Source organism: Lolium perenne, chromosome 1 (assembly GCF_019359855.2).
Source record: "Lolium perenne isolate Kyuss_39 chromosome 1, Kyuss_2.0, whole genome shotgun sequence".
NCBI lineage: Eukaryota > Viridiplantae > Streptophyta > Magnoliopsida > Poales > Poaceae > Lolium > Lolium perenne.
In genome coordinates, this window is record NC_067244.2 from 205475488 (window position 1) to 205500553 (window position 25066).

Genomic DNA, 25066 nt, shown 5'->3' on the forward strand with positions numbered 1-25066 from the left:
ATCGTCAACCGTTTCTCCTTAAGCAGGAGGTCGAAGATTTGTTCAGTCTTGGTCACGTCAAAATCAAATCCCCTGGGCGGCCCTGGTGGCTTTACCCATTTGCAGGATACGGGGGTTCCTCCCCGAGTCCACTCAGCCACTGCTATTTCTTGGTCTCCCGCAGGCACTTCACCTTCCTCTGTATCGACCATGACTACCGCACGCTTGAACTTGTCTTGGTACAGGTGCAGGTGGCGCTGTTCATATGCTGATAGTTTCTGAACCATGTGCGCCACGAGGGATAATCTGCTTGGGAGGCCATGTCCTTGAGCTGTGTTGCAAGGCCAGCTACTTGCCGGTTCGGCCGATCGCTTCCTTTTCGGTTATACGAACCGAATAACATCGGTTCCTAAGATTCCTGAAGCGCTGGATGTACTCTGTCACCGTTTCTCCGCGCTTCGACGTAGTTGTGCTAGATCGGCAATGCTAGACTCGGAAGCTTACGAATGGTATTGCGTATGGAACTGTTCTTCCAATTGCTTCCAAGACTGGATGGAGTTTGCCGGCAAAGAGGTATACCATCCGAAAGCCGATCCTGTGAGGGACTGTGAAAAGAGCCTCACGCGTAGCTGATCCGACACCGAAGCCGGTCCTAGTTGCGCCAAATATCGGCCGATGTGCTCGATGGAGCTGGAGCCATCCGATCCACTGAATTTGGAGAAGTCAGGGAGCCGATACTTAGGTGGCAGCGGGATCATCTCGTACTCGTCGGGGTACGGCTTGGAATAGCCGATTGCCCTCCTTTTCGGCATAATGCCGAACTGGTCTCTCGCATGGTACCGATCTGATCCACCGCATCGGCTGCAGGAGATGTATTCTGAAGATTCGCCGGGGTGGCGTACTTAGCCAGCCATGTTTGCTTTTCCAGCTCGAGCCAACTGCAGGAGCTGGGCTCGGGAGTTTCGTCGGGGTGGCGTACTTAGTTAGCCACGTACGCTTCTCAAGCTCTGTTGCCGACGTTCCTCCCGTTTGCGCCGGAGTCCCCGACGTTGTGACCTGGTTTGAGAGTGGCCGGTTGCCACAATCCGGCACATACGTGCATGCATATCCTTGAGGGATCTCCTTGGGCGCCTCAGCCAAGAACCGGTAGTCACTAGGGTCACCACCGATCTTGTAAACGACGAATGCCGGTGTAGCCGGCACTTTCAGTCTGGTGCTGCCAACGCGTATGGCAGCGGTGGACGGGACTGGAGTGGCAACTCTCCTTGGTGCGTCCCGAGAGCTGGTCCTGACGGCGAGTACTGGTGGCTCATGATCTCCTGGATCACGCGCAGAGCGAGACGCTCCAACACGTTGACCAAGTTTTCAGAGTGGCGGTGTAGCGAGTGAGCCACCAAGTAGTTGATCTCCTGCCGAAGGGCCCTGGTGCGTTCCTCCGACGGGGCGAGAGATCTATCCCATCGAGTGCACCTTGTGGTGAGAACCCCTTCCATCCGATGCCATGGGTACGGGTTCTTCGAAAAGAGCCGATGAGGTCGGCTTCGAGGGTGGCCTTGATCTCGTCATGTTTCTTCTTGAGCTCACAGGCAGCTCCTCGTTGGTGACTGGCGTGCCGTCCGGCGCCTTCTCTGTTGTAGATGGCGATGTGGTTGATGTAGATGATGGTCCCACCGGGCGTGCCAGAATGTGTTGATCGCCAAAACCCACCGGCGGGCAGCGGCCTGTCAACACGGTAGAGCCGGGAAGAGCCTAGAGCTGCGGCTGGCTGAGACCCCTCCGAGCGACGGCCCGCAATGCTCTTCTGGTCACACGCGGCGATGCGAAGTGCAGGGGCGTGCCACCTGACCTATACCTGGTCGGAAGGTGATGGGGATGCCTCGCTTAGTTCCCGCATGGCATACACGTAAACATTAAATCGAGCCTCGATCGGCTCTCGGGCTATCTGTGAATCGGCTCAAAGAGCCGATCCACCCATGATCCGTACGGGTGCACGAATACCTGGTGATCTGCTTGATCAAGATAAAGCTAATGAGATCTACGACGATTTAGGGTTTTCACCGCATAATCGGATCATCCTACTCCAGGTTGGGCCTCGCGGCCACGCACGGTGCTCGTAAGCCGATCCTAAACAAGGCCACACAACCAACGTGACGTTGATCATCGGAACATCCTGTTTAGGACTTGCGAACGCCACCCTACGTGCCGCTGGATCCTCCCCCCCTTCGTAAGGCCTAACTATTGCAGATATTAAACTAATCCTTGCGGAGCAAGGAGCAATCGTAACGGATCAGATCTACTAGATGATGAACAAGCAGGTGCCGCCCCACGCCCGAGATAGGCGTGAGGGCGGCTAGACATGCGAGGGTTGCACTACGTAAGCATGTTTATACGAAGAGCTATGCTAACCCTAACACATCTATGATAACTACGTTGCCCGCCATCAAAGACGCTTCAGTACGGGCAACGCATGAACAACGTGGGGCTTGTGCTGCCTAGATCGCAAGATGCGATCTAGGCAGCATGTCGCTTACCTGATTGAAACCCTCGAGACGAAGGAGTTGGCGATGCGCCGAGATTGGTTTGTTTTTGGGGTGAACGTTGTGTTGTTGTTTATTCCATAAACCCTAGATACATATTTATAGTCCAGCGGACTTTCTAACGTGGGAATATCCCACCGTGCGCGATACAAATTCTAAACCTTGATCTAAGATATGACCTACTATAATTAAAGATACACGGGCAAACTAGCCCAAATTCTCCGTGCAAGGCCGCTTCAGAGATCTTCCACGTGTAGTCCTCTAAGCCCATCTCTCTTATGGCCCACCTCTGGATTTGTCCAAAATCTGGTGATAACACCCATGCAAAGCAATCTGGGTATTCCTTCAACAGGGCTATCATCTGTCCCCTGAGCTGTGGATCTAACTTCTTGCTGATAAAAGTAGGTCGAGGTTTATCCCCAGGACCGATGTCGACTTCCTCTAGCTCATCAGCTGATGTAAACCCGTACCCTAGCTTTCCGTCACCTGTGAGGTCGACGCCACATACTGGGAGGGCAGGTGATACGGATACCATGGGCCGATTACTAGCGTCGGCTTCTACCTTGATCATCACCAAGATGTTTTGGCGGTGTCGGGGCCGATCGCATGGAGCAGCCTCTTCCTTATCTTTGCCACGAGAGCAGTTGCCCTCGCCTTTATCTTCATCAAGGGGGCGCCCCAGCTCTATCATGTTGATGTTGAACGAGTGTCCTGGTTGGCACCTCCCAGGGTAAGTACCGTTAATCCTGTCAACGGTACGCGCCGGTGAATTAGGCACTCCTGGTGCCGCCGACGTGCACGACAACGGCAGACGGGGCTGGAGTGGCACTTTTCCTCGGTAGGTCCCGAGAGCTGGCTCTAATAGAGAGTGCTGATTCTTCATGACCTCCTTGATCATCCGAACGGCGACATGCTCCAAAGTATTCACCAGGCTCTCGGAACGGAGACGCAACGAGTGAGCCACCATGCCACCAATCTCCTGGCGCACGGCCCTGGTACGTTCCTCTGAAGGGACAGATAGATCCACTTCATCGAGTGCGCCTTCTGGTGAGAACCCCTTCCGCCTGACGCCATGCGAACGGGTTCTGTGATATGAGCCGATGAGGTCGGCTTCGAGGGTGGCCTTGATCTCGTCATATCTCTTCTTGAGCTCGTCAGGCAGCTCCTCGTAGGTGACTGGCGTGCCGTCCGCCATCTCAGATGTAGATGGCGATGTGGTTGATGTAGAGGATGGTCCCACCGTCGTGCCCGAGAATGTGTTGTTGCCAAAACCCACCGGCGGGCAGCGGCTGTCAACACGGTAGAGCCGGGAAGAGCCTAGAGCTGCGGCTGGCTGAGACCCCTCCGAGCGACGGCCCGCAATGCTCTTACGGTCACACGCGGCGATGCGAAGTGCAAGGGCGTGCCACCTGACCTATACCCGGTCGGGAAGGTGATGGGGATGCCTCGCTTAGTTTCTGCATGGCATACACGTAAACATTAAATACGAGCCTCGATCGGCTCTCGGTTATCTGTGAATCGGCTCAAAGAGCCGATCCACCCATGATTCGTACGGGGTGCACGAATATATGGTGATCCTGCTTGATCAAGATAAAGCTAATGAGATCTACGACGATTTAGGGTTTTCACCGCATAATCGGATCATCCTACTCCAGGTTGGGCCTCGCGGCCACGCACGGTGATCGTAAGCCGATCCTAAACAAGGCCTAAAAACCAACATGAAGTTGATCCTCGGAACATCCTGTTTAGGACTTGCAAACGCCACCCTACGTGCCGCTGGATCCTCCCCCCTTTGTAAGGCCTAACTATTGCAGATATTAAACTAATCCTTGCAGAACAAGGAGCAATCGTAACGGATCAGATCTACTAAATAATGATCAAGCGGGGTGCCGCCCCCACACCTGAGACAGATGTGAGGGCGGCTAGACATGCAAGGGTTGCACTACGTAAACATGTTATACGAAGAGCTATGCTAACCCTAACACATCTATGATAACTACGTTGCTCGCCATCAAAGACGCTTCAGTACGAGCAACGCATGAACAACGTGGAGCTTGTGCTGCCTAGATCGCAAGATGCGATCTAGGCAGCATGTCGCTTACCTGGTAGAAACCCTCGAGACGAAGGAGTTGGCGATGCGCTGAGTTTGGTTTGTTTTGGGTTGAACGTGAGTTGTTGTTTATTCCAGAAACCCTAGATACATATTTATAGTCCAGGGGACTTTCTAATTCAGACGTGCAACTAACCGTGCACGAGTAAAACTCTAACTTCTAACTTAAAATACGATCTAATAAATTACAGATAAATGGGCAATCTAGCCCAACTTCGCATATAAGGCCGATCTTCGTATTCTCTCCATATATAACCTTCAAGCTTATCTTGATCGTGGCCCACCTCCAACTTGGTCGAATTCTGGTGATAACAGGATCAGAGTGAAATAGGGGTACACAATTTTGCTTTGAGATTCTACAAATTAAAATATTCATATATATAGTATAAAACTATATCTTATGCTGAATATGTTGATCTTGATTTAATGTTGTAGATATTCATATTTTTGTAAATACACCTGGCCAAACTTGGAAAATATTAATTTTTAACTATTTGGGACCGGAGAGAGTAGCATATGGGTGTGAGATTTAGCTTTTCTAGGTTTTGGGTTCCTTATATGGGTTTGTTTGGGAGGATATGGCTTGGTGTAAATTATGACGATATAATTTTAGAAACAAAAGGTGGTGAAGTCTAGTATGTGAGCATGCATGTTCATTAAAAGTAAGAATGGGGGGATTTGCTAGATTGCTCAGCGCCCTGTTAAATGGATTTACCATTTCCCATCAAAAGAAGGATTCAAACTTGTGTAAGTTCTAGTATTGTTCACTCGAATTTTACATCATTTTTTCTGAAAACTAGCATAATTTACCGGAATTGTGGACCCATACCAGGGATACCACAGATAATTCGCTTTTCTCGACTCATTATTTTTAGTGAACTGCCAACAAATACTGTAACAAACTTGATCCTAACTAACCAGGGGCACCGTTTCCGGTTCCTTCGTCGTCGGAACCACTCGCACCACTCCAGCGCTCGCAGCCTCGCACGCCATATAAAGACGCAGCCGCCGCTCCCAACCTCCCCAGCCACAAGCAAAATCCCCGCCACAACACCGGCACAACGGCACGGCCAAACCCTAGTAGAGCGTGCTTGCCCTGGAGCTCGATCGGTGCCGATGGCGACGGGCACCGATTCAGCCGATCTGCCCCCTTCCAGCGGCGGCTCCGACCTCGAGGAGGGCGAGTTCGTCCCCGAATACGGCGACTCGGTCGGCCCCAACCACGAGGATGGCAAGTTCGTCCCCGAGCACGACGACTGGGCCGCCTCCGACGCCGAGAGCGGCCACGACGGCGATGGCCGACCAGGGATTAAGCGGCCGCGCCTCGAGTTTGAAGGCATCGTCGTGGATGGAGGTGCCCTGTCGTCGCCGTCGCCGTCGCCCACGCCCTCGCGCGACCGCGACTCGTACGGGACCATCAGCTACGTCGATGCGAGCTTGGCCTCGCTCGGGCTGAAGCCGCTCGTCTTCACATGCGCCGTCTGCCGGAGGGAGTTCACAACCCAGAGAGGGCTGAGCATCCACATCAACGTCCACGGTCCGCACGAATGCCAGCAGTGCTATAAGGAGTGGACACCGGCGATCGGCGGTGGCCTGGCCGTGGCCGGCGAAACGAGCTCCGTTGGGCGCAGGTCCGTGTTCTTCCCCCGGGGCGAAGGAGGAGTGGTCGATTCCATGGCCATGGTGGTCCCCGAGCCCGTGATCGACCCAATGCCGATCGCGCTCGCGAGCAGCAGCAGTAGCAGCGCGGAGCCCAGTCCTCGCAATGACGACTCCATGGCAATCCCTGTCTCGTCACAAGACATTCCTACCAGCCAGGTCGTCGTGCACCCACCATGTTCGTCGCAATTCCTCCAAGGCCACCAGCGCGCCGCGCCTCAGGTCGTCCTCGCCCAAGCTCCGCCTAGCGTCGCCCAAGGTCAACAACTTGCAGAGGCAGCGGCGGAGCCGCCGCAATTCGTCGTCCACCAGCCCGCTGCGCCTCAGGTCTTCCTCGCCCAAGCTCCGCCTAGTGTCACCCAAGGTCAACAACTTGCAGAGGCGGCGGCTGCGCCGTCGCAATTCGTCGTCCACCAGCCCGCTGCGCGTCAGGTCGTCGCGCGCCAGGTACAGCGCATATTGCCGCCGCCGCCACCAGCACTCACCGAGCCAGGTCGGTGGGTCCGCAAGGAGAAAGAGTGCGATCAGCGGCGGTTCGCCACGGACCAGGGGCTCGGCGGCCCCATGTCCGGAAACAAGAGGCAGCGCAACGAAGCCGCCGACTGGGGTCTTGACCTTCACCTTGGCGTCGGTTACCCGGCGAAGCTGCACCCGTGCAAGTACTGCACCGGCGTGTTCACCTCGGGAGCGCAGCTCAGCGGGCACATGAGGAAGCACTACGCACCACAGAAGCTCGCGTCAGCGCTGGAACTGTCCCTATCGATGCCGTCCGCCGCCATGGAAGCAACGCCAGCGCAGCGGCCTGTTGTTGAGCCTTCGCCGCCGCCGGACGTCCTGAGGATTTTCGGCGTTGACATGGTGGTGCCACCTGGTGCGACGGCAAATGGAACTTCTTCCGTCGTGACATAGACGGATCAGAGCCCCGCGGCGTCTTCTACCGGCATCGAGCAGTAGATCGGCGAGAAAAATAGGTTCGCTGGGATACACAGATACCTGATACATACTGCATTAGTACTTGGCCTAGATGCATTTCGTCTCATTTTGTATGAATCACAGTTCCACATGCATATACTTCCGTATGGGGTGAGCGTGAGTTTTGCGCCCTTGAACTCAATACATAGCTCACTCTCCCTCAAAACCAGTACATCGTCTCAGTTGTATGTTTCTTGTGTGTGAGCTAAAGTAATTTCTGATTCAGTAATTTGTTTGTTTGTTTGTACCAAAGCCAATGTCAACAAACTTTACTTTTTCTCATCCTAAAACCACAGTTACAACACTGAAAATCACTTCGGTGATAGCTAGAACAGAAACGAAAAATATGCTGTTGTTGTAGCGCTTCAGGGGATAGCAAAGGGAAACAGAGAACTGAAGTTAGCACAAACCACAAAGATATGCCTAGGATCTTTCATATTACTTGCCAAACATTTTGCATCTTCCTAAGATATCTGAGGAAAATGAGGTTAGGTGCTGTAGTAGACAGATCATATGGGTATGTCAGGTCCACTAATGCACCGATTTTTATTTTTATTTTTTCACAATTCATCAGTGAGCAAGGCAAGCACACGTAGTATGTACATAGGCTGCCACAACCTGAACATGCTAAAAAATTATGTTGTATGAAGTGCAAAGTGATGCAAGAAGAAGCACTGTTTTGAACCCATGGTCCACCCACCTTGATTTGCAGTCTCGACACACTACCAGGAAGCAGCCGCGCGCCGACGCCGGGGGCAAAAACTTCAGCAGCAACAGAATACGTCTCTGTCATCTTGCAAGCCAGTAAGTAGTTGGTCTAGTTGAGCAAGAGTAAGACGCTGACGAACTCTAAGCTAATTATGATTGATGGAGGGAATAGAGGAAAGACCAGCAATGAAATTTAGCGGTTAGAGCAATTATGGTCTTGATGATCATCCCGAGTGAGTTGAAGACTCTTAGTAATTCGTTCCCAACATTCAAGCTTCTTTATGTGAATCAGACTGCAAATTTTGCAGCTAATACTTGGACAAGGGAAACGCTTCACATTGATTTTTTATATTTTGATGTAACACCTAGATTCTTTTTTGATCCCGAACAGCAGGAGCTCTACTTTTTTCATTTATATAAGAGCAAAAACTGTACAGACTCAACAAAAGTACATCTGTTACCCAGCAACAAGTACATCAATATCATCTCGAATGTCGAATCTATGCAGCAAATGCTATTGCATTACAAGCTTTTGCTATCTTCATGTCTATTTTACGGTTACTTTTTGGATTGATCTTGTTACACATGGTACGAGTGGTGGCATTTCAAGCGGCGACTGTTGCCAACATAGGATTAGATTCAGAGATAAGAGACCCAAACCTCTTTGCTGAAAGGGCAAGCCAGTGTGATGTGCGCAACGGGAATTGGTTGCAAAAACAAGGATTACATGCATGGCAGCCCTCTTGTTTACAGTCGATCTACCGTCCAAATTTTGTTTTAGAGAAGTAACCAAATGTAGAGTTTCACCTTTCCTTCAACCTTGACATTGCAAACTTTGTAAATGCGGATGTGGGATTCTTTCAGAAATTTTTCTTCCATAGGCAGACTTTGCTGAGTAGAAACCGCTAGCCGTGGGTGTCCATGTGGCACAGTCTGGTTGCTGCAAAAGGTTGCCATCTTGAACTTGCTCCCAAAGATTCAGGAACTATTGTAGCTCGTCCTCTTTTCTCAGTCGGTGTAGTCCACGAAGCCATCGATTGTTGGCAAGCATGTCGCGGACAAGGATGCTTCGCCCTCTTCTTAGCTTGAAAAGAGAGGGCAGTCTCTTTGGGGGCTTGGCCATTCAGCCAACAACCGGTCCAAAATTTTGCTATCTTTCCATTTCTAAGCTTGACTTGAGTTCGTGCTCTCAACAAATGCATGTATATTTCATCACAGGACACACTCATTCCTTTCCAAGGGTGATGTGAATCATTCTAGGGTGTGAATCATTCTTGCTGTAACAAGGCCATCTCAGCCTCAAAACCTGACCATATAGTTGCAAATCCTTGATTGCTGGACCCGTGCAAGTTTTTGGTGCACACAGTCTTCAAGTTCACAAGGTATTCCCTCATTAGCCTCTTGTTCTGTGGTCCATAAGAAGATCATGGGAATTTTATCTATCTTCTTGATAGCCCAAGGAGTAAGGTAGAAAGTAGTAAGAAAATAGGTCAAGGTTGAGGTCAACATGGAGTTGATTAGCACAAGTCTTCCTTGTCTCGACATCATCTTCCCCATCCATGGCTTTAGCTTGTTGACAATTTGGCCGATCAATTTTTGTAGGCTTGCAGATGCCCATAGTATGCCCTGGGTACTGACAAGGGAGAGGGCCATCCTTGCCATTGAAATCATACAAAAGATCGCTGAGATCTAAATTTTGACACTTAATGGGGTAGGCGGCACTTTTGTGCAGATCTTCCTACGGACTAGATGTGACACCGAACACTTCATGAATTGCCTCGATAAATTTGAGCTCTTCTTTCACAGGGTTGACAACCAAGGCAGCATCGTATGCAAAAAGGGTGGTGCAAATGGAGATAGATCTCACACCAAGTTACTGCAAGAGAAGATCATGCTCTGTGGTTTTTTCAAAAACCTTATGCATGGGTACCATGGTTACGACGAATAATAGAGGGTGAAGTTGATCGCCATGTCGTAGCCCTCTTTTGTGGAGGATGCACTTGCAAGCACAATGTATACAAGATCCCACCATTTGTTGCCAAATCTAAATCCCCTCATAACATCTAAAAGGAAGCCACTAACCAAGTCAAAAGCTTTGGTGATGTTCAACTTGAGGAACAACAAAAGATATTTTCACATTTCAGATTATTCAGCTTTGGGGCCCATTTGTAAGGAGTTTGCATGCATCCGACTATGGTCCTATAGTCCTAGGCAAAGTTAGCCCCTATTTCTTGTAGCAACACGATACGTGTTGTGTTAGAGAGGTACCATTTGTTTGCACGCCGCTCATGGATCTGTCCCAGCTATTGTTCAAAAAATCGTCCGAGATACCCATTTATTGGCCGATTTATCGTGAATCGGGTGGTAACTGATATTGCGGCCGATTTTCAGTGTGATAGCCGATATTTTGCCCGATTTTTGCTGAAATTCGGTCTAGAAGTCGATGTTTTCATCCTATAGTTTTTTCGAACTATGCATTACCTCAAATGTTTCATATTTATTGTTTGAAATGCAAGGGATCAAGGTAGTACTTTTGTTAAATGCTCCAATATTATTTTTACATAGCATATTATAGAATATTTAGTGCAAAAAATTAGGATTTAGAAAAAAAGGCGATAAATGGCCGACCAATAAAAATGATTAATCGGCCGATAATCGATTAATCTCAATTTTGGAATTGACTGATAAGTTAACGATTAACGATTTCTTGAACATTGGTCCCAACGTAACAATCATATCGTTCTTGATGCATTCGCAACAACGCTTGAAAAAATCACCAGTGAAAGGTGAGGCCCAAGTGCCTTCTCCCCGTGCATATCCATAACTGTAGTCCTAATTTCTTCCAAGGGTTGGAAGGTGCCTCAAGATGCGATAGATCAAGGGTTGGAAGGCCAAGGAAGCCCAATTAAGGCCCACACTTCTCTGACCACGAGTGCCGATAAGATCATGAAAGTAGTTGAAGAGCATTTGTGCCTTGTCATCGACCTCCTCATGCTACCTAGTTAATTTGGTATATTGTTTTTTCATATGGTCTTCCATGGGCCTTAAGGTCGGATTTTTCTGAACTGGCGTCTCCCTCTTTGATCCGGATCTACCTAGACCCTTGCTTCAAAGAAATTCTGCCAATTGCTACAAGGCCTAGCAAGCGAGTTTTCAGAAAATTTCTGAGCAGCAACTCTTCTTGGAAAGGCTCTCAACTCTCACGTTAGGTAGCATGACTTTTTTTAATAATTTAAAACATGTCAATAAATTAAAATTCTTTTATGAACATTAAAACTTGTCAAGTGCACAACTTAAGTTCTACAAATCCAAATGCAACAAATAATATGCCTATTTGTATCTGAAAAATACAAGGAGCCAAGTCTAGCCGGAAGATCACTTCATGTGCAATATCAGCTTTTAGCCATGATTTCCTTCATTCTTTCTCTAGAGCTCTTGCCGTCCTATCGTAGCAGATCGAAATCCTTAATATTCGGATTCAATGAAATGGAATATTACAAGTAAAAAAAAATTACAAAGAGAGATGATCAGCAGTGTGAGTGTGTGACTAGTGTGGCGTGTGCGTGCTGCGCTGGTCGAGCAGCCGACCGCGACGAGTTCGCACCGCACCATGTCACAATTTTCCTCTTGCACGAACCTGCGAGAAGCCACTAGCGACCGGCGAGCAACGGAAAGGGGGGAGAGCAAGCTTGATCTGATGGTGGCTCGCTCGCTCCTCGCCGTCGCCGCGCTGCCTCGCTTCGCTGGTGCCGGGCTGGCGCGGCGGCGTCCGTGCACCGGCCGCGCGGGGGCAGCCGAGCAAGGAGAGGAAGCAATGCCACCGGCCGTTTCGCTGCCGCGCCGGCGAGCCGGAGCGGCGCGGTGCGGCGGGAGAGGCTCTTCCTTGGAAGGGAAGGGTGGTGGGGTGGTGCAGCGCAGCCGGCCCTGGCCGACGCCGCCGGCGCAGGAACAGAAGAGTCTCGTGGAGAGACCCGCGCTCTTCAGGGTTTGGGCCGGGCCGAGAAAAGAGCCCGCAAGCCCAGCTAGTGCCCAAAGCCCGGTAAGGCGATGGCGTGTCAGGCTGGCACCTTGAAATACTCGCCTCTTGGCGCCCGAAGGTAACCGTCTCAATTCTCAACAAACAGCGCTCGCCTCGCCTCTCCTCCTCTTCACCCCCTCGCCGGAGCCCAAACCCATCACCCACCCCCACCTCTCCCTCCACCTCGCAGCTCCCGCAAGTACGGCCATGGCGTCGGCCGCGTCGGCAAGTACCGGCATGGTCTACTTCCGGGACGGGTACCCCGTGCGGCTGCGGAACATCGCGCACGGCACCTACCTCCACGCCGACAAGGACGGGCGTGGCGTCTCCCTCAGCTCTCGTCGGTCGTCCATGAAGGTGGCGTGGTACGCGCACCACTACCACGGGGACGAGTACAACGTGCTCCTCCACAGCGTCGCCTACGGCCGCTACCTCTACGCCACCGAGGCCTCCGCGCCGCTCGGCTGCATCGGCTTCCGCGTCGAGCAGCGCAACTACGACGAGCTTGATGATGAGGCCATCAGGTGGGAGCCCGTCATGTGCAGGTCCGGGCACAAAATCATGCTCAGCCGCCACATCGAGGAGGGCGACCGCTACGGCTTCCTCCGCGGCAACGGGAGGCACCGCACCTGGAACAACAGCGTCGTCAGCGTCGACGACGTGAAGAACATCAGCACCGACATGGTGCAGTGGGTGGTGGAGCGCGTCCGCAGCAGCGAGCGCATCCCCCGCCTTCCACGTCCTAGGGTGAGTTCTTCGCCATGCCCGCGCGCTTCTGGATTCTTCTCGATCGAGTTGCTTTCGGGATTTGGGGGGCGGGCGCGCGGCTCGATTCAGCGAATTTGGTTCTAGAATGTCGTTAATCTTCGACCGCGGGGATCGCAATTTGTGTTAAGTTCGTTCGCCTGGGAGAACAGCAATCCTTGCTTCTGTTGGGGCTTGGGAGCAGTTCTTGGTTGCCGCCTCTGTTTCTTGACTTCCTGCGCCTCCGTGTTTATTTCATCTCCTGAATATAACCATGCTTCTCTGCAAATCGCAGTTCCACCTCTCCGACCTGCTGCTGTCGCGGGTGGTGATGTGCACGGGGGACGGCCAAGTGTTCCGCGCCAACGCCGTCTCCTTCACTTTCAGGGGAAGGTCCGTGTACCGCCTGAAGAACGAGCTGGTCAGACAGCTGGGCATCCCAGGGATCGCCTACGACAACCTCGTCATGTACGTCCGAGCGGGAACACACGGCCGCAATATCCCACTCGTCGTCAACCTATCCCGCAGCAGACAGACCATCGTAATCACGTTCGATATGCCAGGTGAGACACTCTGATGTGTACTGGAAATTTGCTGCGTGGCCATGATCTTTTGGTGTTTGCTTTTAGTTGATTGCTAATCTGCCTGCTGTGCTTGGAAAGCTTATACTGAAACCGTTGGAGTTCGGATCAAATTATTCTAAATGGTCGTACAAAGAAACTACTGTAAACTTGGGAATTGTTGTCTGAAAAAACAGTTTACTGGAACTGCATGTCACTGAATTGCCTCAGTTAGGACTTGGGAAATGTATGAACTGTTGTAGTCTTGTAGAGATGAGTAAAAGTAGCTGAATGCAAACGAAAGGTATCCACATTGTGCCTGTTTCATTTATCAGTCTGTGTACAAATGCTAGAAAGTTGTCTAATGCTGCTGGTTATTGGGGAAAATCATTTCACAAGTCACTTGTTCATACTCAACCTTGATATGGAAATTACTGGTCTTGAACCTTGGTTCAGACGATTCAGTTCGTCAATTTAATACCTGTTTGCTGCTAGTGAAAAAACTTATACCCGTGTGCTTGGAAAGCTTATACTGAAACCGTTAGACTTTGGATCAAATTATTCTAAATGGTAATGTCAAGAAACTATTGTAGTCATTAGATCTCGGGGATCACAGTCTGACAACAATGTACTGAAACTGTCACTGAGTTTCTTCAGTTAGGACTTGACTGCTGTAGTCCTGTAGATATGAGTAGTAAAGGTTGCTGAACCTAAACAATAGGTATTTACATTGTGCCTGTTGGATTTATCAGTCTGTGTATGCTAGAAAGTTGCCTAAAGCTAGTTGGTTGCTGGGGAAAATCATTTCACCAGTCACTTGTTCGTACTCAGCTTTGATATTGAAATTATTGGTTCTGAAACAACTGTCCTAGGTTCAAATGATTCAGTTCTTCAATTAATACAGCCCACTCATCTCAGTTCAGCTTCACAAATAAGATACTGATTTATATATGACTTGGCATATTGTAATTGTTTTGAATGAATGTGAGCAAAATTCAATGCAGCACTACATTAAAGCTAGTTTCCGCACATTAAATTATTTCCAAGTTTTATGCATCACTGTCTTCTTGATCTTGCTGTTGACTTGTTTTAGCAATATGGGAACATTGATCTGTTGCAACGGTTGCAGTTCATGTGGCATGATGCCTAACTTTTTCACCGATTTCTGCTAATACTGCTTCACTATTTCTGCTAATTCAGCAAACGGCGGGCCGCGACACCCGGATTTCAGTTGAGAGTAGAGGAAGACCAGAGCAGGTTTCCTTGCCTTACAGTTCACCTCTTCAGAAGTGTCGCTGCCTCGGAGTCTCGGACACTGCGACATGAGAAATCTTAATTTTTGGCATAGAGATATAGGTTGAGAAAAACCCTGTGGCTCTTGTGTTTCTGGCGAAACTTATCTGTTCTGGTGACATTGCTTTGACCTCGTGGTTCTAAAAGTTTAGAACCTGTTTGAACAATAATGCAGTGACGTTGCAATGGTTGCGTTCTTATTCTGGCAAAAACTTCATTTCTGTTAGCTTCATTTATCTTGGATCAAGCATCTGATTGTAGTGGTTCTTGCAGTGAGTTGAGCATTTGAGTTTACCAGTGCTGTATGAAGTTTCAGTCCAACCAAAGGCATCACCCTTTCTTTCTATTCTTCTTTGTTGGTTATGTTTAACAGCAGCAACCTAGGCTAACCATTTTGTATTGGCCCAGTTTAATTCTCTGATGTGTACTAGGGTCCAAAATTCTGAAGTCGAAAAGATAATCTGAAATCCAAATAATAATTCTGCCATGAATGTTGTTCTCAGTTTATGCATCTTTCTCCATTCTAGTTTCAGTACACTGAACACTGCAGTTTTCTTTTGAAATTCTGGACATGTAGTGAACTCTGCTAGTAGTTATATTGTTGCCAATCTTTGTTCAGAAAATCGTGGCGCCGAGGCGGTTGCGTCTCACAAATTGTACATATCATCCTTGCAACTAGTTAGCAAAGCGTACGATACACAGATGCGGTTTTCACATAAACACTGGTTATTTTTTTTTTTTGCATTACATGAGTACTCCGTGGTCAACCCTCTTCCTTTTTCTTTGTATTTTACGAATTTGTTAATGCTGATGTCTGTGTTCCTCTAAACATTGGTTGGTTGCATGTGAGACTCTGTCTGGCAGTTACAGTAGAATGCAAACAATGTCAGCGTGTAAGGTTCGATTACATGCACGATGTAAACAAAAAAAGGTACTTTCTGTCTTTCAATTGATTACAGAATGCTGAAGAGCAAAATTCCAGCCCAGTGGACGATGATGATTTTTCAACATCAGAACTAGAAACTGAAGGTGCCGTGCTTAGTTGTAGTGGTATCACGCCTGTGTTTCCGTTCTCAGCTTTGGTTGCTGTAGCAGTGCTCGGTGGTTATACTGTTACAGTTGAGAAACAATGTAATGCTATATGTAGTACTGTAGTATATTGTATCGTCAGCTCAGTAAAATTTGTAGCAAAACCGTCCATTCTTTCTTTCTTTCGCCATAGCCTGATTAGAGCAAGATAAGTCTGGAAGCAATTCGCCATAGCTGCAGCGGAGAAAAGAAAGATCACCAACAGGCAACAGAAAACAGTGAGACAGAAACCATTGGGCCTTAGTGGGCTTCTTTTTCTGCAATAGCTCCAAGGCCGCAAAGGCTGCTCTGGGCCGCTTAGCCCTCTCTCTCCTGAGTCCTGCCCGCCGCACCGCACGCGCCACGCCACGGCGGAACAGACCGGCGGCCGCCAGCCTTTCCTCCCCCCACGGCGGCCACCACCACCCACCACCTCGCGCCGCCCGAATGGCGGAAAAAACCACCCGCGACGCGCGCTCTGCCATCCGCTCCTACCTCCGGCCGCGCGCGTCGCTCGCGCCCGCCCATCCCCGCGGCAACCGCACGAAACCAACCCTCTCCCCCTTGTCCTATTTCGCCATGCCATTCCCCACCACCGACCCACCTCCCCTCTCCTCTCCTCCTCCGGCTTCCGGCGGCTACGACCCCCCGCTGCACGGGCGCGCCACAAACCGCATCGCGCTATCGGCGCAGCAGCACACGCCACCCACGGCACCGAGGGCGCGCGCGCGGCCGACGGCGCGGAGAAGGGGGGAAATCAAGAGGGACGGCCGCGGCGCGGCGTGACCCCGGCCGGCCATGCTGCAGCGCGCGGCGAGCAACGCCTACTCATGGTGGTGGGCGTCCCACATCCGCACCAGCCAGTCAAAATGGCTCGACGCCACCCTCCACGGTACGCTCCGCATGCATTCAGCATCTCCTACCTTAGGCGAAAATTTGTGCATTGAGGGTTTCTGACTGATTGTGGCCGGCTGTGACAACGGCGTGCCGTCCGCCTCGCGCGCGTGTGCAGAGATGGAGGACAGGGTGAAGCTGATGATCAAGCTCATCGGCGCGGACGCCGACTCCTTCGGCAAGAAGGCGGAGCTCTACTTCCGGAGCCGGCCGGAGCTCATCAGCAACGTCGAGGAGATGTTCAAGTCCTACCAGGCGCTGGCCGACCGCTACGACAGGATTTCCAGCGAGCTGCACAAGGCCAACCACACCATCGCCACCGTGTTCCCGGACCACGTCCAGTTCGCCATGCAGGAGGGCGACGCCGAGGGGATGCCCAAGGCCATCACCAGCATCGATCTCATCAACTACAAGTTCCCCGCCCTCGAAGGCCTGCCCATGGGCTCGCGGGTCACCAGCCGGGGGTCCAGCCCGGTGCCCAAGAGGACCCAGACGCACCGGAGGGTCGCCTCACACATGAACAAGGACAGGGCGATGGAAGAGATCGACAAGCTGCAGAAGCAGATCCTCGTGCTGCAGACCGAGAAGGAGTTCCTGAAGACCTCTTACGACAGCGCGCTGGGAAAGTATCTGGACATTGAGAGGCACGTGGCTGAGTTGCAGGATGAAGTTTGCTCCTTGCAAGATACTTTCAGCACTGGCTCAGACATTGAGGACAACGAAGCCCGGGCACTGATGGCTGCGCGTGCCATCTTGTCTTGCGAGCATACATTGGTTAACTTGCAGCACCAGCAGAAGAGATCGTCTGAAGAGGCCAAGACTGAATTTCAGAGATTCAGCGAGGCAAAGGAGAAACTGAAAACCTTTAAGGACGAGTGCGGGCAGCCTCAAACGCAAAAGGACGGGCCTGATTACCTTGACACAGGACTTACCCAAGTACTGTCACCTGTGGAGGGTGATCATTCTGTTCAGAGTGAGGTTAAGCTTGACCTGCAGGAAATATGTCAAAAAGTTAAAAAAGTAATCGAGTTGCACCCAGAGGCATCAGTTGCAGAAATAGCGGAAAAGGTTGATCGACTTGTGGAGAAAGTAATCAACCTGGAGCTTGCCACTACTTCGCAGAATGCTCAGATTGATAGAATGAAGTCTGAAATAGATGACTTTCACAAGCGCTTGCGTGCTTTGGAGGAAGAAAAGGCTGCTCTGGTTGCTGATTCCAGTAAGTTAGCTGACAGATTGAAGAAAGTTGAAGGGGTGCTGCAAATTGTCCAACAAATTGGTAGGTCCATACAAAATGGTTCAGCGAATATTTCCAAAGAACTGACTGAAGCCTGCAGCGAACTTGCTGAGTTCGTCGAAACATTGCATTCTCCCAAGCATGCCGGGGATTCATCCGAAAAGGGCTTGGAGGGCCCCGTGGTTCAGGAACGACTTGTTTCAACTGGATCTGAAGGTGAGGATAATATTTTATCAGAAGATTATGCATCTGTCCTGCAGAGCTACAAAGATACAGAGCAACAACTTTCAGAAATCGAAAAGAAAAATCAGAAGTATCATGTTGAGGCCATGTCAGAGCTGAATGAACTGAGGAGCGCCAATACAACGAAAGATGAGGAGATTCACTCTCTTCGGCGCATGCTAAGTTCTTTGCAGAGAAAGGTGAATGCTCCTGTTCTTGAGGGCGTGTCTGATGAAACATCTAAAATAAGCACCACGCCCACAACTGAAGACAAGGAGACTGCTGAGATAGATGACTACATTAAGCAATGCCAAGCTGAAGAACCACCTGCGTATGCAGTTGGGGAGGAAAAGTTTAGAGCAGAGATCGACAAGGTGTTGGAGCAGAACATGGACTTCTGGTTGAGGTTTAGCACATCGTACCATCAAATACGGCATTTCCAAACCGCATTTGACAGGCTAAAAGCTGAGATGGTTAAATTGACCGATGCACATGAACAGGGGGGTGCAGATGGAATTCCTACTAATCATCAGGTAGCGAAGCTGGAGTCAGCCGTTTTAGAAAAGAAATTTCGGGATTTGAATACAGATCTTCAAGTTTGGATGGAAAAGAATGTACTATTAAAAGGAGAGGTGGAGAACAGGTTCTCTTCACTGTGTAGCATACAAGAGGATATATCAAAGATCACAATTCTGGATAAAAGTGATGATGAGCACTTCACGCTTATCCAAGCTGCAAAATTCCAAGGAGAGGTGCTTAATATGAAACAAGAGAATAACAAAATTGCTAAAGAGCTAGAAGCTGGGCTCGACCATGTAAGAGGTCTCCAAGTGGAGGTTGGGAGGGTGCTTCTGAAGCTCCGGGAGAATCTTGAGCTATCTATAGCAAGAAGCAACCGAGCTCAACAGAACTTCCGCGCCTTGTCAACAAAAGCTGGGGTTCCCCTTAGAACTTTCCTGTTTGGCACGAAGCCAAAGAAACCATCACTCTTTTCATGCATGGGTCCTGGGATGCATAAGCAGTATGGTAGCTCGAAGCCTGGTCGTAGATGAGAATGATTGGATTATCAGCTATCCGTTTATTTTAGCTGTTAGTTGACTTGTGCTATGTATGTTTTTCTTAGGCCTTAAATGTAAAGGACCCTGCGTCACTTGACTCAAGTTTGGTTTATATATCCAATTTTCTTTTGCATGGACCTTACTGCCAGAAATTAAATTTAGTGGAGAATATAATGTCAGATTTGTTCACATACTCTCCTAGTATTGGAAGAAACTACCATTGCCTTCAATTGCCAAACTAAGGTCAAGTTGGCGATCCCTACCTATTCTGTGGTGGTGCAGCTGTCTTTCTAGTTGACCTACTGGGGGGGAAATTAAACCTGTAGCTGTGATCATATCCTAACATTTAATCCTTCTGGACATAGTTTGTTGGGATAAAACTATAGACTATGAAGATAATCCGAGCAAAGCCCAAACTTCAATGAATTTCTCATGTCACAATATCCTTTTATTCTTCTGGTGATCTGTTGATCAGTCATTGAAATGACTTTTCAGCCTATGCAATCTTTGAGAAGCATGTCTCCTCTCATATGGCAATGCCATTCTTCTACACATGGTGTCAATATGTGTGGTTCAGTTCCACATTCAGTGTTGATCTGCATATGTTATGATCTATCAACACCCAAAAAAGCATAAAGAAGGCTAAAATACTTGTAAAACTAAAATTGTACTACTATTTCTTTTTCTTCGGAAGGTAGTGGTTCTGTTTGTTACAGTTGTTTCTAATATTGCATGCTTTATCCTCTTGACAGTTTAATATAAGGTTGAAGGTTTTGCTATTTCGTGAGCTGGAAAGATAAGTGAGTGTTGGCTTCACTGAATCATGAGAGAGACATCACTATGTCAGAAACTTGGCTTGGATGGACTTGGCCAGGTATGTTTCATATCATTGCTTTAGACGGCACATGACATGAAGTTAATAATGCTGCCTTTGTCCATTCTCTCATATCTAAACATATTAGTATTTTGTTAGAAAACAAAATGTGGGCTGTGAAGTGTCAACTATCTGATATGACTCTATTCTATCAACTATGTACTCACTGTTTTCAGTTTTATGCATAGTTTGCTGTATGATGAAACTGTGCAATTCTTTCCTAGTGAGTTCAAAGGCTTCCTCAAAGCTCTTCTGTCTGCCAAAGTGGTGGGTTCCCGTTTCCTACTATTTTGTAGTCATACTCAAACATGGACATCTCTATGTATACTTGAAAATGGCATGCATTTTTCTTATGGAACAGTCCTGCAAACATTTCTATGAAGTATCAACAGCTTATCTAGCAAAAGCACCGCTTGTTAATTTTTCATGGGTTACTTTATGCTTGCTAGTTGCTAGAGAACTGGGAACTCATTGTACAGAATCGAAGATAAGGCATAACTAGTAATGTCCAGATTCTAGCTAATGGTTAATGCTCTTGAAGTTGAGAAAGAAGGGTTTGAGTTTTTTTTTTTTTTTTTTTTTTGAAACGAGGCAAAAGCTTTGCCTTTCATTGATATAGGAGAAAAGAGTTGGCCCGTTTATGTGGAAAACTGGCCGAAAAACCGTTACAACACGACACCACACGCCAGCCCCGAGGCTGCGCTCCACACAGGTCGACGACCAACCAGGTCGACACCACACCTCAACGCAACAGGCGGAGGCGAAAAGACCGGAGCCATCGCTCCAACTACCACACCGACCCCGAGGCCGCGTCCCACCTGGCCGAAGACGAACCCGCCTCCGCCGAACCGCTAAAACACACCACAAACCCCCCTGACCAGTGGACGTCCAAAGAGAGGCCTCAAGAGGCAAAGCGACACAAGAGCGCCGCCCTCGCCCGATCTCGTGAGGGATCTAGGGTTTCCCCCGGAGAGCCCGGGCGGAGGTCAAGAGACACCCGCTTCGACGACGCCTTCAAGAAGGATGCGGCGCCCACGGGCGTCACCGTCGTCGGTCCTGGCCGGCCGCCAAGACAAAGCTTTCGCCCAGCGAAGAGTCCCAAGAACTCGCGCCTGCCAAAAAAGGACCGGCAGAGATCACAACCTGCATCCGCCGGATCGCGAGCCCGGAGCAACGCGCCTGTAGCCAACGGAGCACTGCCGAAGAACACCGTGGGCGCCGCCGGAACGCCACATAGAGGGGACGTCGACCAACACCAACACGGGGCTCGAGGACGAACGCCGAAGCCCGCAGACAAGAAACTCCCAGATCCGGCCGCCACGCCGCACACGCGGCCACCGCAGCCGCCTCACCGCCGAGGATTCCGGGGCCGCCGTCCCGTCGCGCCCCTCACCCAGCTCCTCCCAGGGACAAGCCGCGTCCGCCCTGGCCTCCACACGCCGGCGACGGCACTCCACCACCGCGCCGCACGGCTCCAGCACACAACCACGCCGCCATCGCAGTCCACTCGCAGCACCCTCGAGGCCAACCCGAAGCCACCGCCGCGCAGCCATCCCGGCCTAGGGCTATGGCCAGCACCGCGTCGCCACAGCGCCCAAGGGTTTGAGTTTCGTTCTATAGCAAGCATCACATCAGTTATCGAGCTACAGTTTGTTTTATCTTCTACACCTTTCTATTCCTTCTCCACATGCTAGTTACTAGCCATGTTGTCTTAGTAAGTAGATTTCGTTTACACTTGTAGATGTGAGCTATATATTAACTTTTTCTACTCCATTTTAGTCACTGGTCTTATTGCATCTGTAGATAACTTCCTTGGCAAATCAAATAGAAAATTCAGAACTGCAGTTCAGGAGATACTTTCTATATCCTTACAAAGAAATATGGTCATTCGTGCCTAGTGTTTTCCCTTGTAGTAGGTTTCTTTAAAATATGTTAGGAGCTTCTTAACGCCTGGTTTTGATGTGAGTATATTTTCTTAAAACCAATGATGTATACTCACGGAAGGTCCCTGCATATCTAAATATTGCCAGTAAGGTGCAATTTTAGTGTGTTCTTGATGTTTAATGCAGAAGGGTCAATGGCATCAATCTCCTCGTGTTTATTAATGCATTTATGACTGGTTGGAGCATATTCCTTAGTAATGAGTCTTGACACGTGTTCATGTCCTGAACTGTTATGTTCAGCATACTTTTTATCTTGTAATCAAATGAAGGCATATTTTGAACTTCTTTTCTATTCATGGTAAAGAATCTGATTTCGAATGGCCTTGCTGGACAGAAAGGGGCCCAACTTTTGTAGGAGCTATTTTCCTTGTCAGTTGTCACACAGCTCATCAGTCTGATATCCTTCCATGCCATGTTTACTGTTGCCTGTAGTGACCATACTGAGCTGGTAATCAATTAGGAAATGTCTGCCTTAAAAGTAGTGGCCTAGCCGCCCTACTAACTTTGTTGTATAGTAGTATACACTATGCACATCGAATGGTCTCTTTTTATACCAAGCCCCTTCACTTGCACTTAGCACCAAACACACCATTACACCAAAGGGATTCATATCCAAGAGCCATGTTCAACCCCTCTTCCTCGCCCGCGCACACCTACAGTGACCTCTCCATGCACCACGCAGTGGACTTCTCTAGTGATTTGCACACAGCTCCAACTGAAATTCCTCGCAGCAACGGTTTCTTCCACGGCAATGGTGGTTTGTTTTCTCCTGTAGGTGTTGCTGCTTCAGCACCACCTCCCTACAATTCTTCCCTCTCTTCCTACTATATGAACAAAAGCGCCAGCTCACACTCCTTCCCTCTTTACCCACAATTTCCTGACCCCATCAACAGTAATGCCGCCTTCTCTTGCCCGTCCCATTCAGCATTCCAGTTGCCCCTTCCTCCTGTTTCTTCCTCCCCGTCCTCGTCCTCGGGTGACTTCCTGGAATTCAGCAGCTCTGGTACCGTTCGGCGTGTCCTCAGCACCGGTGACCTGCAAGTAATGCAACAATCCTCAAGTTGGCACTGAACTCCATACTGCTAAACAAGTGCTAACCGTTCACATATGTTGATGCCAAACAGGGGAAGAGTTTTCCGCTACCATCGCCGATGCCACCACGATTTCCAGGCGACAACTGCAGCCAGGAAGCGGGTGAGCCTTTTTCAGAGAAGGTGGGGCGTTACAGCGCCGAAGAAAGGAAGGAGAGGATTGAGAGGTACCGCAGCAAGCGCCAGCAGAGGAACTTCCAGAAGAAGATTACTGTATTGACCCCTCCCACACAACCTTGCAAATGCATTCCGGTTCTCTCGCCAATTCGAGTTTATCACCATCTTTGTTCTTGCCTTCCAGTACGCGTGCAGGAAGACGCTGGCAGATAGCAGGCCGAGGGTGCAGGGCCGCTTTGCAAGGAACGTCGAGACGGAGGGCGACGTGGCTACAGACATGGAGACGGAGGCGTCTGACATCAGCTACGAGTACAGCTCGTGCAATGACCTGAGCGGTAGCAACTGCTATGACAGCCAGAGCCAGTGTGGGGAAACTGGCGGCGATAGCATGGTGTTTGACGACAACAAGTGGTGGTGGTGGGCAACGCCGGTGGCACCCAATAGGCAGCAGCCTCTGCAGCAGAACGTCGGTTTCGACATCGTTGACGACGAAGACCAGCTGTGGGCCAGCCTCGCGGACATGTGCTCCGGCACCTGACCCAGTTGCCTCTGGCTGGTGCTGTCTGGTGCAAGGAGCACCAAGCGGCGGCTGCCGTGCAGAGGTCAGAGCGGCGTCGCTGACCTTCTTATGCCCGTAGTGCAGCTTGATTACCCTTTATTAGAAGGAAAAAAACGAGAAAGAAGAGGACCTCTCACTTTCTCAGCTTGTTCTATGTGTGTTCCGAGTTAGACAGTTAGTAGTGTTACTACTTTGCGATCTTGTTCCACAATGCTCGGGCCCTGCTGTTGGTTTCCACGTAGTACATGAAAAATCGAAACAAAACCTTCTTGCTGTAGCTTTCGCGTGCCCCGTTCTTGCCTCGTGTTTTTGGCTCGCACTTCGCAAATATTAGTGCTGGCGCATACAATTTTTGGCCATTGACGGCAATGCTGATCTAGGACACCACCGAGATCTCAGTGAGACTATGAGAGAGTGTGCCGACCCGAAGGTTCCGTTCCATGTAAATTGTAATGTTGCAGTCCACCAGTTGGCAAATTGGCAATGGTCTCATTGGTTCTGAACAATGGTGCCAGTCACTCTCTCACCAGTACACTGACCTCGGCTTTCCTGGCTGATGAGCGGATTTTGCACTATGATTTCCCCCGTTATGGGCACTGCAGTTCCTGGAAAGATGCACCATGACTGCCTAAACACGGCCGTCCCGGCTTTGGAAAGCGTGATGCTTACATTGTCTGAAGAAACATGTTCTTTTGTAGACAAGGGAAGAGATGCAGGCTATTTCTGTCATCAGTGCCATGGAATCAGAATGTTAGCTTTCCGCCTTCGTGTGACTGGCAAACCTTCTCCTATCCCTAGAGTACATGTCTTAAGGACCATTCCTGTGACGGGATCAATATGCTGCTTTCTTGAACATGACACTACCCGGAGCCTGACGTGCTAGCTTCTAAACACCATAGGTACCATTATCTTCTTTTTTTTCAAAAAAAAAAATCATCCAGGAATGAATTCAGGTTCGTGCTCCATTTATCCTCTTTTTAGAAGAGTTCATGAATCACAAAGCAAAATACTCCTCCTTGTTAAGAGCGAGCGAATCTGTCTTAAACTAAGGAAGAAGAAGTTTCATTTTTTTAACCTCTTCACCTAAAGTCTATAGTTCACCTTTCAGCTCTAACATCACATAAATCACATGCTTAACTGGTAATACCAGATAATTATGCTCCTTGAAGCCCGCCAGTGAAATTTTTTTCCTTCCGTGGCACCACGTGGATCCTAGTCATCATGTCTGGCACATCATCAGTTACGACATATATTTGGAGAACATCCATGAAATTTAATGGAAAATTCGAAGACATTTAGAAGAGCAATCATGAAATCTATTTGTTCATTATGACATATATCTGGAGAACATTTTTTGAGGAATACCATATTTTGTTTAAATAAATCACATGTATAAGAATAAGAATAGCCCAAAATAACACAT

At 49.4% G+C, this 25066-nt stretch overlaps 4 protein-coding genes across 5 annotated transcripts; all 4 read left to right on the forward strand.

Annotated features, from left to right (window-relative positions):
- The first annotated feature begins 5587 nt into the window (after positions 1–5587).
- On the forward strand, positions 5588–7445 carry LOC127320702 (uncharacterized). Its single transcript, XM_051349838.2, has 2 exons — positions 5588–6544; positions 6779–7445. Exons 1-2 carry the CDS (start codon positions 5743–5745, stop codon positions 7192–7194), a joined length of 1218 nt encoding a protein of 405 aa, XP_051205798.1. The 5' UTR covers positions 5588–5742; the 3' UTR covers positions 7195–7445.
- Positions 7446–11936: 4491 nt separating this feature from the next.
- On the forward strand, positions 11937–14701 carry LOC139829701 (uncharacterized). Of its 2 annotated transcripts, XM_051349841.2 has the most exons (4): positions 11938–12062; positions 12174–12730; positions 13023–13290; positions 14488–14701. In XM_051349841.2, the coding sequence occupies exons 2-4, from the start codon at positions 12191–12193 to the stop codon at positions 14520–14522; spliced, it is 843 nt and encodes a 280-aa protein (XP_051205801.1). In that variant the 5' UTR covers positions 11938–12062; positions 12174–12190; the 3' UTR covers positions 14523–14701. The 2 variants fall into 2 exon arrangements, with proteins under 2 accessions (XP_071678898.1, XP_051205801.1); XM_071822797.1 differs by having other exon boundaries at positions 11937–12730.
- A 1305-nt stretch (positions 14702–16006) lies between these two features.
- LOC127320764 (protein NETWORKED 2A) lies at positions 16007–19192 on the forward strand. The gene is made up of 2 exons (XM_051349842.2): positions 16007–16540; positions 16661–19192. Exons 1-2 carry the CDS (start codon positions 16447–16449, stop codon positions 19051–19053), a joined length of 2487 nt encoding a protein of 828 aa, XP_051205802.1. The 5' UTR covers positions 16007–16446; the 3' UTR covers positions 19054–19192.
- A 2274-nt stretch (positions 19193–21466) lies between these two features.
- On the forward strand, positions 21467–23884 carry LOC127320777 (uncharacterized). The gene is made up of 3 exons (XM_051349850.2): positions 21467–22917; positions 23001–23180; positions 23269–23884. The coding sequence occupies exons 1-3, from the start codon at positions 22414–22416 to the stop codon at positions 23620–23622; spliced, it is 1038 nt and encodes a 345-aa protein (XP_051205810.1). The 5' UTR covers positions 21467–22413; the 3' UTR covers positions 23623–23884.
- Positions 23885–25066: the final 1182 nt, after the last annotated feature.